General features: G+C 26.5%; 1 protein-coding gene across 2 annotated transcripts; it reads left to right on the top strand.

Annotated features, from left to right (window-relative positions):
• LOC126899083 (oxysterol-binding protein-related protein 11) lies at positions 1–11,122 on the top strand. 2 transcript variants are annotated; one of them, XM_050673627.1, is made up of 5 exons: positions 1–87; positions 9,048–9,191; positions 10,021–10,218; positions 10,282–10,444; positions 10,585–11,122. In XM_050673627.1, the coding sequence occupies exons 2-5, from the start codon at positions 9,057–9,059 to the stop codon at positions 10,788–10,790; spliced, it is 702 nt and encodes a 233-aa protein (XP_050529584.1). In that variant the 5' UTR covers positions 1–87; positions 9,048–9,056; the 3' UTR covers positions 10,791–11,122. The 2 variants fall into 2 exon arrangements, with proteins under 2 accessions (XP_050529584.1, XP_050529583.1); XM_050673626.1 differs by lacking the exon at positions 1–87 and adding an exon at positions 8,674–8,833.
• The last annotated feature ends 757 nt before the right edge of the window (positions 11,123–11,879 follow it).

The following is an 11,879-nucleotide window of genomic DNA, read 5'->3' as shown; positions in this document are numbered from 1 at the left end:
TATTAATTTAATCGGTTATAATATAATAATATACAAAATTAAAGTGTCATAAGTGTGTAGTACAGTGAATATATTACATGAGAAAACGTAAGTTTAAAATTCTCTTTTTACATTTTATTTGAGAATAAATTATATTGTAATTTATATTAATTTATCCGGCCATGCACTCCATTAAATTTTGTTTAAATTTTAAATGGTATTTAATTAGCTTCAAAGATTGATTGATTTATCAATTACCCCTAAATTTCTCTGTAAGTTATAATTTTAGAAATATTTTTTTTGATTTTGTTGAGTACTATTTATTCTCAATTTATAAATGGTGAACTACATTTTAGGTTCGTCTTCTATACCTTATAAGAATACCAACTTTATTTTTTTAAATGGTAACATATATATTTAACTAACTTATAAGATAAAAATGTAAAATTTATATTTAAAAAAATAATTTTTGGATCAGTACTTCGGAAATTATTACTGTTTTTATAATTAGGCAGGTGAAAATGCGCGGCAGAGAAATATCTAATTATTAAAATAGTCATATCCAAATACCAATATACTTTAAGAGGGCAATTGTAGAGTAATAAATTAGTACTAATTAGTAAGTAAGTAAATTTAACGGTGTACTATTCTAAAGTAAATTAAATATTCTAAATTGGTTTAATTAGAAAAAACAATTTAAACGTATCTAATAGTTCATAATAACATCTTGAGAGAGTAATAAAACTAAAAAAGCCTTGATATAGGGGACACAGGTCTCATGATGATTTTTATCAAGGTTTTTCATCCCCTTCCATGGTGAAATCATTGGGCCACCACTGTATTTTATTAGTATAGTAATACTATAACAACCTAAAGCTGCGATAATGATTACGTTTTGATTAACTATGTATTGATAAAGAGTGTCATACAAAACTGACACGGAATAAATGTAAGCGACACAATATTTCAAGATTGAAAATTAACGTAGAGCCGTTTATTCTTACTAATAAACAAGTAAAACAGACAAAAGGGAAAAAGAAGAATAATGCACAAGATCGAATTAGTTTCCAATAGTGTAGTTGGTTGATGACGTGCCGAAAAAAATAAGCGATGATGCTATGATCATTCATAAGAATGATGCATGTCATAAGGTGTGGCGAAGATGATTTCAACGTGTATTCAAAGACTGTATGTAGTTTGCAGTGGCGGCTCGTGGTTTGGACGACGGGACGATCGTACCCCATACTAAAATTAATTAAAAGAAGAAAATTAATTGTAAATTCTTAATGCTACATTTAAAAAAATTATTTTTTATTATAAAAACAAATGTTTAAATAGTAAAATTGTTATAATACACTTGCCGTGTACGAACATAAAAGTTGTGTTCCCTGAGTGTATGCAGGTACACATGCACACACGAGCAGTGTTTGGACGACCGGCAGCGTCGTCCCGAACAATATTCTGAAACGTATATTATAAGCGACGGTGTGGCCGAGTCGGTAACGCGGCAGCGTTTGACGCGCACTGTCTCGGGTTTGAAACTCGGTCACGGGCGGCTTCATTTGCCGAACGAGAGATCAGTTCGGTAATGGGAGTCGCCATCCCTCTCTCCGACGACGGACTAACCACCCGTCCCGGAGTATAAATGGTCAAGAAACCTCCATCCTCTGGGGACCCTTAATGGGCAGATAAAGCGAAAATAAATAATATATATATATATATATATATAATAACCGAGGCGCTGCAGTTGTGTGCGTGCGGGTTAAGTTGCAATCTTATGTATGAGTTTTGGACGACCGGCAGCATCGTCCATACGGTAAAATATTAATACACTACTATATTGGGTAATTTATTTTTAGAATTAACTGCGTGTACGCTCGTCGTTATCGATTGCTGTTATAGAATAATCGTTATTATTATTATTTTCATTTCTATTTTCTACTACTGCGTCTTTTAAAATAATAATAAGTCTATTGGTGTTTTATTTTATTAAATTTAATTTGACAATTTTTTATACCAATGACTAGCGGTATTATATTTAAAGTCTCATCCCCATCATCAGCACCCACGAGCAGCCACTCCACTGGTAGTCTGGATAGGTGTTCAGTAAGTAAAGAAAAGGGTTTCTATTTTTCTCATTGTTTTTAACAATTGACCTTTGTTCTTTACTTACTGAACATTCTGCATATCAAATATACCACAAACTTCATATAGTCAGTGATATATTTGCGGCCTGTCGTCGTTGAATGTGCGGCATTTGTACCGTGGCGTATGACATGTGTTATTAGCTTCGATTTTTTTTACTTAATAGGCCATAACTTTTTCAAAAATGAACATATCAATATAATTCTTTTTTATATAAATGTGTAATATCATTACCTTTCGTTTGGTATATTTTTTTCATAAATTTAACCCTTAACCTGCCCACAAGGGGAGATTTAAAATGACAACTTTTTCAACTTAACTTTTGAAAATGTTCCGGAAGGTCTGACACTTTTATATATATCTTAAATTAAAGCTAATGTAATATTCTTTATTATGCAAAAAAAAAATTTCCGACTTTATTTTATCTTCACGGTGAAAATGGCTACCGAATGCTTTTTTTGTGTGAAAATTTTCGATTTTGCATTTTACATTTTTAACTTTATTATGCTATAACTTTTTGAAAAATGTATGGATCAGTACAATTTTTTCATGAGGAGTAGTATTTATATACATCTTTCATTTGACATACTGTTTTTTTAAATCCGACCATTTCCCTATATACGAGGGGGGTTCAAATCTAAAAAATGCATGTAGAAAGTAGAACTTTTTCAACTTAAATTTTGAAAGTGTTCCGGAAAGTCTCACACTTTTATATATATCTTAAATTAAAGCTAATGTAATATATTTTATTATGCAAAAAAAAAAATTTCGGACTTTATTTTATCTTCACCGTGAAAATGGTTACCGAATGCTATTATTGTGTGAAAATTCTCGATTATATTTTTAAAATTTTTAACTTTATAATGCTATGACATATTGAAAAGTGTATGGATCAACATTATTTTTTTATGAGAAATAATATTTTTTAATAATCCCTTTTTCATTCTACATACTTTATCTTAATTAGGATATTAATAATGAACTAGCAGATAATGTAGCTTTTGGAATAGTCCACCATTTTTTTTAAATTAAACAGTATCTAAAGATTTTNATTAAACACTATCTAAAGATTTGCATCGAAGCGTTTTTTTTTGATAGTGATTTTAATCACTGTCAGATATCATTATACTTGATCCATCTATACCACGTCACCACTGTGCCGCGACCCCCCTGTGCTGGGTTTTTGTTAAATTATTTTATTCGCGTTGTAGGGCGGCGGCTGACAAAGGTGATGTTGGCATAGGGCACAGGTTCCTCTAGAAAGAAAATTAAAGTTTAAATTTTTATCATTGAAGGAACGAACACTCTGTGTATTATTTAATTAACTATAATTATTGCGCGGAATTATATGCACTTAAAGAGTCCAATATTATGCAATTATGTCTAAAATGAACAATAAAATATGCGCTTAACAAATTATTCTACTTATAAAATTTTTTTTATTATATTATCATTTTTGGTAAAAAACTTGGTTATTTAATGAAGTACAGTATATAATATTAACTCAATGACCCTAATTGATCGATCAGAACACGTTTTATCTCGGTGTGCAGATATTGAGGTTCGATTCAATACCTTTGAACTATACAAGTTTTCATACTATCATATAAAAATTATGTTTCTGTTAACAAGTACTTTTTCTCTTAATTAAACGTTTAGATTAAATTTAAAAGTAAAGAATTAAAGAATCAACTAACTACAATTGCATAGTTTATTTCTAAATGAACAACTTTTTGCGTGGGGCATTAATATTAATGAGCAAAATAAAGTAATTTTTTTGTCCCATCACTATCAAATGACATTTGTCCCCATGAATTTTTGCCCCCCATAACCATCCTAAATATGGTCACGTCGTTTTGAATAATTACTTATTTTATCACATAGGCATAACTTTATAAAGAAAACATGACGTTTTACTTAAGGTAAATAAATTATGATAGATAACTATTTTAAGTATGTAAATATATATTTTTAATAAATAATAAAAATATAGTTTATAAAAAAATAAAAAGTCATCAAAACATTAAAACAAAATTAAAATATTAATAGGCTTAAAAAATATCTAATACGTGTAGTAATACAATAAACAATAGATCTATCCGTCCATCGACTCTGTTGTAATATTCTGTACATTTTTCGATTGCCGGTGTAGAAAAGGAAGAGTATTATGCCAAGAATGTCATAAACAGCAACAAAAACAAAAACCGGATGTAAATAACAAACTGACAGATGTCAACAAAAACAGATAAACAACATAAATGCTATCAGTTATCAACTAATATAAAAACATACCGTAAACAAGCAAAGCCGACAGTATAGTTACGACTACGGGCCTGTAACATGATCTGAAGATGAACTCTGCAATGAGTTCGAAACGTCAGCTAATAACTACACACACACACACATATATATATATATATCTAAATATAGGTAGACATACAATAAAATTTTTAGGAGTCTTGTCAAATTTAAGTTAAGTGATTAAGAGAGCTTACATGTAAATACAATACATATAAAATTTTCATTTAGAGAAATTGAAGTCCTTCAAAGTAGTGATGAGCGTTTTAAATTATCAAATATTTGAAAAAACTACCGAATGTTTAAAAACTATTCGAATATATTGTCTAACTATCTAATTCGATAGTTACTACACAATATATGTCATAATTATATCAAAGTCTGTCTACGAAAATATCTTAATGTTACTAAATTATATATTGATTCGTTATTAACAGTCGCTATAATCTTTGATTATTTCAATTATAATAATATTTTGAATTTAAGGAACCAATCCCAGACTAGCGTTATTATAGCGTGAATTTTTAATGAACCCAGATCATTTATACCTGTTATTTGTGTGTCTGTGAATTTTTGAATACGAGTATTAACTCTCTAAATTGAATAATTAACTTTAAAATTTCTAATTTTTAAAATTTTAAGTCATCTCGACTACATCAAAGATGAATAGATATTCGTGTTAGTTTTTAGCTTCGATACGAAGCTGAGATGATATTAATTGTACTATGATGTGTTTTTTTTTTATGTCTGTTACTACTTTTCTTCAGCTCTCATCGAATCGATTTTTTTTAACGATACGTTAAAAGATCAAAAATCGTATCTAGTCAAAGACAGTACTCTTAAAAATTGGAAAAATTTACTTCGTTCCCTGTAAATGGGGGAAACCTCCGAAAAAATTACAAATTTTCGACGTTTTTCAATTTTTTTTACTTAAAACTGCCATAATTTTTTTAAAAGTGAATGGATCAATTCAATATTTTTTTAATACATATATTAGGTATTGACCTATTATTTTGTATATATTTTTTTAAATCTGACTCTTCACCTGTTCACAAGGAGGATTCAATATGACAACTTTTTCAACTTAACCTTTCAAAGTGTTCCGGAAATATGACACTTTTATATATATTTAAAATTAAAACTTATGTAAATTACTTTGGTATAAAAAAAAAATCGATCTTTATTTTGTTTTTATGGTGAAAATGGCTACCATATTATAAAATATGCTATTTTTGTGTTAAAATTCACGATTTCATGTTTTTAACTTTATAATGCACTAACTTGTTGAAAAATGTATGGATTAATCCAATTTTTTACCATAAATATTATTTATATAACTTTTTCATTCAACATATAATTTTTGTAAATCGGACCATTTTCCTTTATACAGGGGTCCTTTAAAACTTAAAAATGCATATAGAAACTATAACTATACTATATATTTCCTTATCATTTGGTGTTTTTTTTGTAAATTTGACTTTTCACCTGCCGAAAGTGTGGGATTCAAAATGATAATGATCACAACTGTTATCGTATTATGATAAAGTAGCATATTTTGTTACTTCTATGACAAACATGTATAAAAATTAAAGGACTTGATGCAATACTTTTCAAAAAAAATGTTGGTTAAGAGTAATTTATACAAATATAGAGCCTCTGGATGATTATTAAAACCATCTACACCCAAAGAAAAACCTCAATCAAAATTGAAAGAGAAATTTTATCAAGGGTTTATGATCATCTTTTATTAATACGAACAAAATAACTATTCTTATAAATAATTATTGTTCAAGACAAGAAAAAAAAATATCATATTGATAAATATATCATTGATTCAATGGTAATGATATATTTATCAAATTGAACAATGAATTTATTATATAGATCGAGGTTTTTCTCTGGGTGTACTTGTCTTATAGTTCCAAAACAGCAATAATATATTAAATGAGTATTAATTTATTAAATATGTTGAAATAAATTTCTAAAATAGCTTAATTCTAATGAAAGTTGATTCGTCCTTCTAAAATGTATGAAGGCAAAATAGTTTATAATGTTTATTATATACTATTAAATCCATTATGGATTGCAATGAATAAATATTTTTATTTTTAAACATATTTTCTCATACATTAAGAAACTTTAAAGAATATTTCAAAATCTAATATGAGTATCTATTATTTAAAATTTTTTTAGTAACAGAAAGAGTAATAATAAATGTAGAAAATTGAATCTTTATTTCTATCGATTAAATCATTTTAAAACAATCACTTGAAAGTCAAATGAGTCCGGTTTAATTCCATCATAATCTTTTTTCCTATTGAGAGCATCAAATATAGAATTAATAATATTACAATATTAAATTGTGGATTTACAATTTTAAAATTCTTTTACTTTAATATTTTTATAAAATATAATTGAATAGGCTTCACTACAGATTGTACATTTGAAGTAAAATGAAATTAAATTTCACTGTAAGGCTATGTATTCAATTTTTTTAATATCTTATTTCATCTTATAAATGCAGATCCTTAATATACTCTTTTACATGTACCCAGTCATCGAATTGGGGGGGTGCGCAGGGGGACGTAGCTCCTCTACTTTTTTTTAAATTTTTTTGCGCACCCCAACTACTTTTTTTTATTGGGACGGGAGGACGGTGGAAAATACCACCTCTTTTTTTTTTTTTAAATATTAGTATGATAATGAAATATGATTTATTAATAAATACTAAATAAAGTAATGAGTAAAAAAAAAAAAAAGAGGTCTTCAAAATACTAGGGACGCAGTTTTCAAATTGTTAAGTTGAGCTCCCCTACTTATTTTTGACCAATTCGAGCACTGCATGTACCTTATTATAGAATAAAATTTTTAATACGGCGCTATTAAATCGAAAGTTAACTGATTTAGCTATTCACAACTAGATGGCGTCACGCAGAATAGCCACGAACGTTATGCCAAACGGCTCTACTCTATAGTCTAAATGACAAATTTGTGCTAAATATCGTGGGAAATTACCCAATCAAAAAAAAAAAAACAAAAATTATGGTGGAGACATTTTTTTTTAGACCTTCCGTGGGGTTGACTTATTTTCATTCTTATAAAGATAAATACATCTTATTTTACCTAAGAGGCATTTTTAAAGAAAAAAATATTATCTATTATTTAATATAATTTTCATTGAGCTGTGATCATCCTAAGTTGTAAAAATAATTGATTTAATTATCTATTATTGAAAGAGGTGCGGCTCATGTGCGTTTGCAGAGGGCGTAATTGTATTTTTATTAATTATTATTATTTTTAGGAATTTCAGTATTTTTTTATAAATTAATGGCATGTAGATTTGTTTTTTATCTATTAAACTTATAGACTCTACATTTTATAAATAATACATAAAGCTATCAAAAAATCTTTTATTTATAACTTTTTTCTGTGAGACACATTAGCGCCTATAAAAATAACATTTTTGATGATGCTAATAGTATTTTCTCCCTTCCTTAAAAAATACTACATATATGAATATGACAACACACATTAGTTTTTAAAATTCTTTGGGGAACAAATAGGTTATCTGAGGGAGCAAAGCTTTTTGTTACTTTTTGGCGAGGACTCGAAAAAAGCGCGGTTCCCTAGCTGAAGATTTTATTCAATTTCCCCCCTTCAATATTGTTGTGCAGACAGTGAAAACAAATATTTAAAAATATATTTTGCCCCCCATGAAAATTTTTTGAGGATGCCTTTATTACTGGTTATTGAAGTTATTTTGATAAATATATACTTATACCCAAGGGCATTATTAAAATAGTATACTTTTGCTATTCCTCCTAAATTCTCTGGCTTCCTTTAAATTACAAGGTGCTAATGATAAAATTTTACTAATTATTGCTCGAATATGTAAGCAAAATATTGCATAATTATTTAACAAAAGTTTAGGTAAAATAACATGTATTTAATTTTTTACAAGTTGTATAAAGTTAAAGATAGCGTCTCATAAAAAATTTTTTCACCGCCACCGTAGAAATGAATTGCATGAAGTCAAATTCCTAAGTCAGTAAGTCAACAATGTATAGTCTAAGAAAAAATTGTTAGACATTTTTGAAGCTAATAAAAAAGTAGTTGATTTATTGGGTAGTTTTTTATAGTAATTTTATTGATAACAAGTGATAACATTTATCATATTTTTTAGATTTTATTACTAGGATTATTAATGATATGAAAAAAAATTTAATATATTAAAATGATAAGTTACCATTATTTATAAAAAATCGTTAATATTTTTATTAAATTATTTTAAGAAGTATAAATAAATCATTATTATTTTATTAGATATGTTTTTTTTTATTTTATTTTAGTTAACTCATTTTCTTTAAAAATAATTAATTTTAATTATTTTTATGTTTGATTTTTTTTATTGGTGAGTAATCATTGCATTATGTTAACTAAGTAATCAAGTTTATGAAAAGACTAATTTCTATAAATTAATATATATCAATGAACTGTTTCAAAAAACTTATTTATTACTATTAATCATTATTTTTGTAAAATTTTCAAGAAAACTTGAATGTGACCAATATTTGTAGATGAAATCATTGACAATTAACATTTGAACTATTTTGTATTTGTTACAGGGATTGACTATGGATACAGTTGGTGTTGATTTTTTAGCTCAAATTCAAGAAGGTCAGTTGTATAAATATACTAATGTTGTTAAAGGATGGCAACATAGATGGTTTATTTTAGATCCAAAAGGAGGAACCTTATGCTATTATTTGGTAATTATATATCTTGTAATTTGTGTCATGGAATTGTAATTTTGATTAACATAATATTTTATTTAATACTTAGTATTTACTAAGTATACTAAGTATATATATAAAAAAAAAATGTTTGTTTTTATAACAACAATAGTAGTTGTTATGTTATGTCCAAATTAGTATAAAATTATTATTGCGTTTAAAATATATCAACATTTTTGATTCCAAATTTTGTTTAATGTCTCATATTTGAACACTGTGTTATGTAATGTAGTTTTCAGGTTCCTTGTAACACCTTAGTTCATTAATTGAATTAGGTGATAAAAACGAATATAATAAATTTTAATTGAAGTGATTAGTGTGTAGAAAAATTATTCGCTAACAATATACTTTTTTCTTTTATTATACCATAGAAGATAAAAAGTACTTTTGTTACCAATTATACTAATTTTTTTATTGAGTGTAAATTTATGACAAATTGATATATTTATGTTTACTTGTTTTAAACGTATATTTTAACATACAGTCTCATGGACTCCTGTTAAGACCTACCTATTGGATAATTCTAACCGGTGCTCATCACAGCTATTTTCACTGTATGTGTTAATTTTCAAGTTTTTATTGCAATAGTGAATAGGTTTTGTCCTGTTAATAATTAATTAATCTATGAACATGTTAATATATATTTAAGAATTGGAGTCTAAGATTTTCACATATTTAATTGTAGATTAATTTTTAATTATATATTACATGAAGTATTAAAGTTATAAAACCAAAACATTTAACATTTATGTAATTTAAGCTTGAAAATTATAAAGTTTTGTAAACTATAAATTATTTTTATTAGAGTGAAAATGATACAAAACAACAGCCGAGAGGGTGTATTCATTTAGAATCTGCAGTAATTTCACCTAGTGAAGAAGATTCTAATACATTCAGTGTTAATTCTTGGACAGGAGAATGTTATAAACTGAGAGCTGCAGATGCTCGTGCTAGACAAGATTGGGTAAATCGTTTAAGAGCTACTGCTGAATATCATTCACAAGTAAAATAAATTAAAATCTCATCATTTTCTCTTGATATTTAATAAATTTTTATTTTTATTTAGAAAAATGTTCAGGTTGGGTTGACAGATTCAAGAAGTAGTCAAGTTACAGATTTTTGTCCAAGTGGAATGAAAAGATCATTGGCTAATGCACGACAGTATTTATCGCAAGCTGAAAATAGTTTTGTTGATATTGTACGAATTATAGAAAAATTGCCATCTCAAGGTAATTTGAAAACATCCAAAGTTTTTTAATTTTCTCAAAAAATGTAATTTCTTTACATCTATATCATGAAACATTTAAAAAATTTTCTTCTTACTGTCTTTTTCAGTAAAATAATAATAATCATAAATCCTGTTATTTAGGTACGCGATTGAAGAGTACAGACCCAGATTTGTTAATAATGAAAGCTACTACACAATCAATGATGTGTGCTTTAGAAAATTGTTATAAAATACTTCAACAATCCAGCATTGAGAAACCAATTGTTCGAACTTATTCCTTTTTAAACTCAAAACCATCATTATCTTCAACCCATTCTAAAAGAAAAAGTCACTCTCAAAGTAATTAACAGCTAGGAATGTTACAATTATATGTATTGTATGCTGTGATGTATTAATTTTATCATACAAACATTTAAATTTATTATTACAATTAATTTTATTATTATTTCAACATATTAACTATTTTACTACTTTATTATTGTCTTTCATAAATTATTCAAATAATAATTCCTTAGAATAATTATTTTATGATATGCTGAAGGGTACTCTATTTATAAATTATGATAGTTTATTTATAATTAGTGATAATTTAATGATGGATTTAAGAACATATGAATTTGTTTTCTAATACATCAATATCTATTAGTATTCGTTTTACAATAAAATTAAAATATTGTGATTTTTATTTTATTTATTTTACATAATTTTAAAGTATATAAGATAATATATTTTAAACCAGAATTTTTCATTGGACTATGAATTGGGATAAGATGTAATAGGACAGTACTCAGGTAAAAGATCAGAAGTCAACTTTTGTTCTCTTTTTCTTATAGATACTTAAAAGATATGTTGTTATGTATTGGGTAGTGGTAATCTTAGTGAGTAATTTTTACAATTGTAATATGTAGTAGTAGTAGTAGTAGTAGTTCTGGTTTACATACGCTCCGTATAGTATCTAATCCACAATAGTATAACAAAATGTAAGTTCAATCAATTTAGTTTCCTTGTTTTTAGCAATATAAATGGCAATGTGTAATATTTCGTTAAGTAAGCCCACAACATATGTCAAATGAAAAAGATTGAGTTTTGATTTTATAATTTGTTGATTTTGAAATTACGTTAAAAGAACTAATAATAAACAATTAATTACATATTACTAATGTAAAAAAAATAATATTTTGTTCTACTAATAAGTTAGCATTTTAGACTTGTGATCTAATATTCGCACATTGTTTTATTGTAACTGATTTCATTGACATTTATAATTTATATATGATATAATTTTGTTCTACAAAAAAACTTGATAATCAAAATTCGTTTTAATTTTGTTTCATACAAAAAAAAAAAAACAATCATATAATTATATAAATACTATCTGAGCTCTGTATCGAATTTAAAATGTATAATTAAATAAATGTTATTAAAGCAAGGCTACT

This window comes from Daktulosphaira vitifoliae, unplaced genomic scaffold, assembly GCF_025091365.1.
Source record: "Daktulosphaira vitifoliae isolate Bord-2020 unplaced genomic scaffold, ASM2509136v1 Scaffold_2, whole genome shotgun sequence".
NCBI lineage: Eukaryota > Metazoa > Arthropoda > Insecta > Hemiptera > Phylloxeridae > Daktulosphaira > Daktulosphaira vitifoliae.
This window is presented reverse-complemented; position numbering and strand designations above follow the sequence as displayed.

Coding starts and splice junctions, on each gene's coding strand:
- LOC126899083 (XM_050673627.1), top strand. CDS start 9,057: ATGGATACAGTTGGTGTTGATTTTTTAGCTCAAATTCAAGAAGGTCAG. Junction 9,192..10,020: donor GAACCTTATGCTATTATTTG/GTAATTATATAT, acceptor TATTTTTATTAG/AGTGAAAATGATACAAAACA. Junction 10,445..10,584: donor AGAAAAATTGCCATCTCAAG/GTAATTTGAAAA, acceptor CCTGTTATTTAG/GTACGCGATTGAAGAGTACA.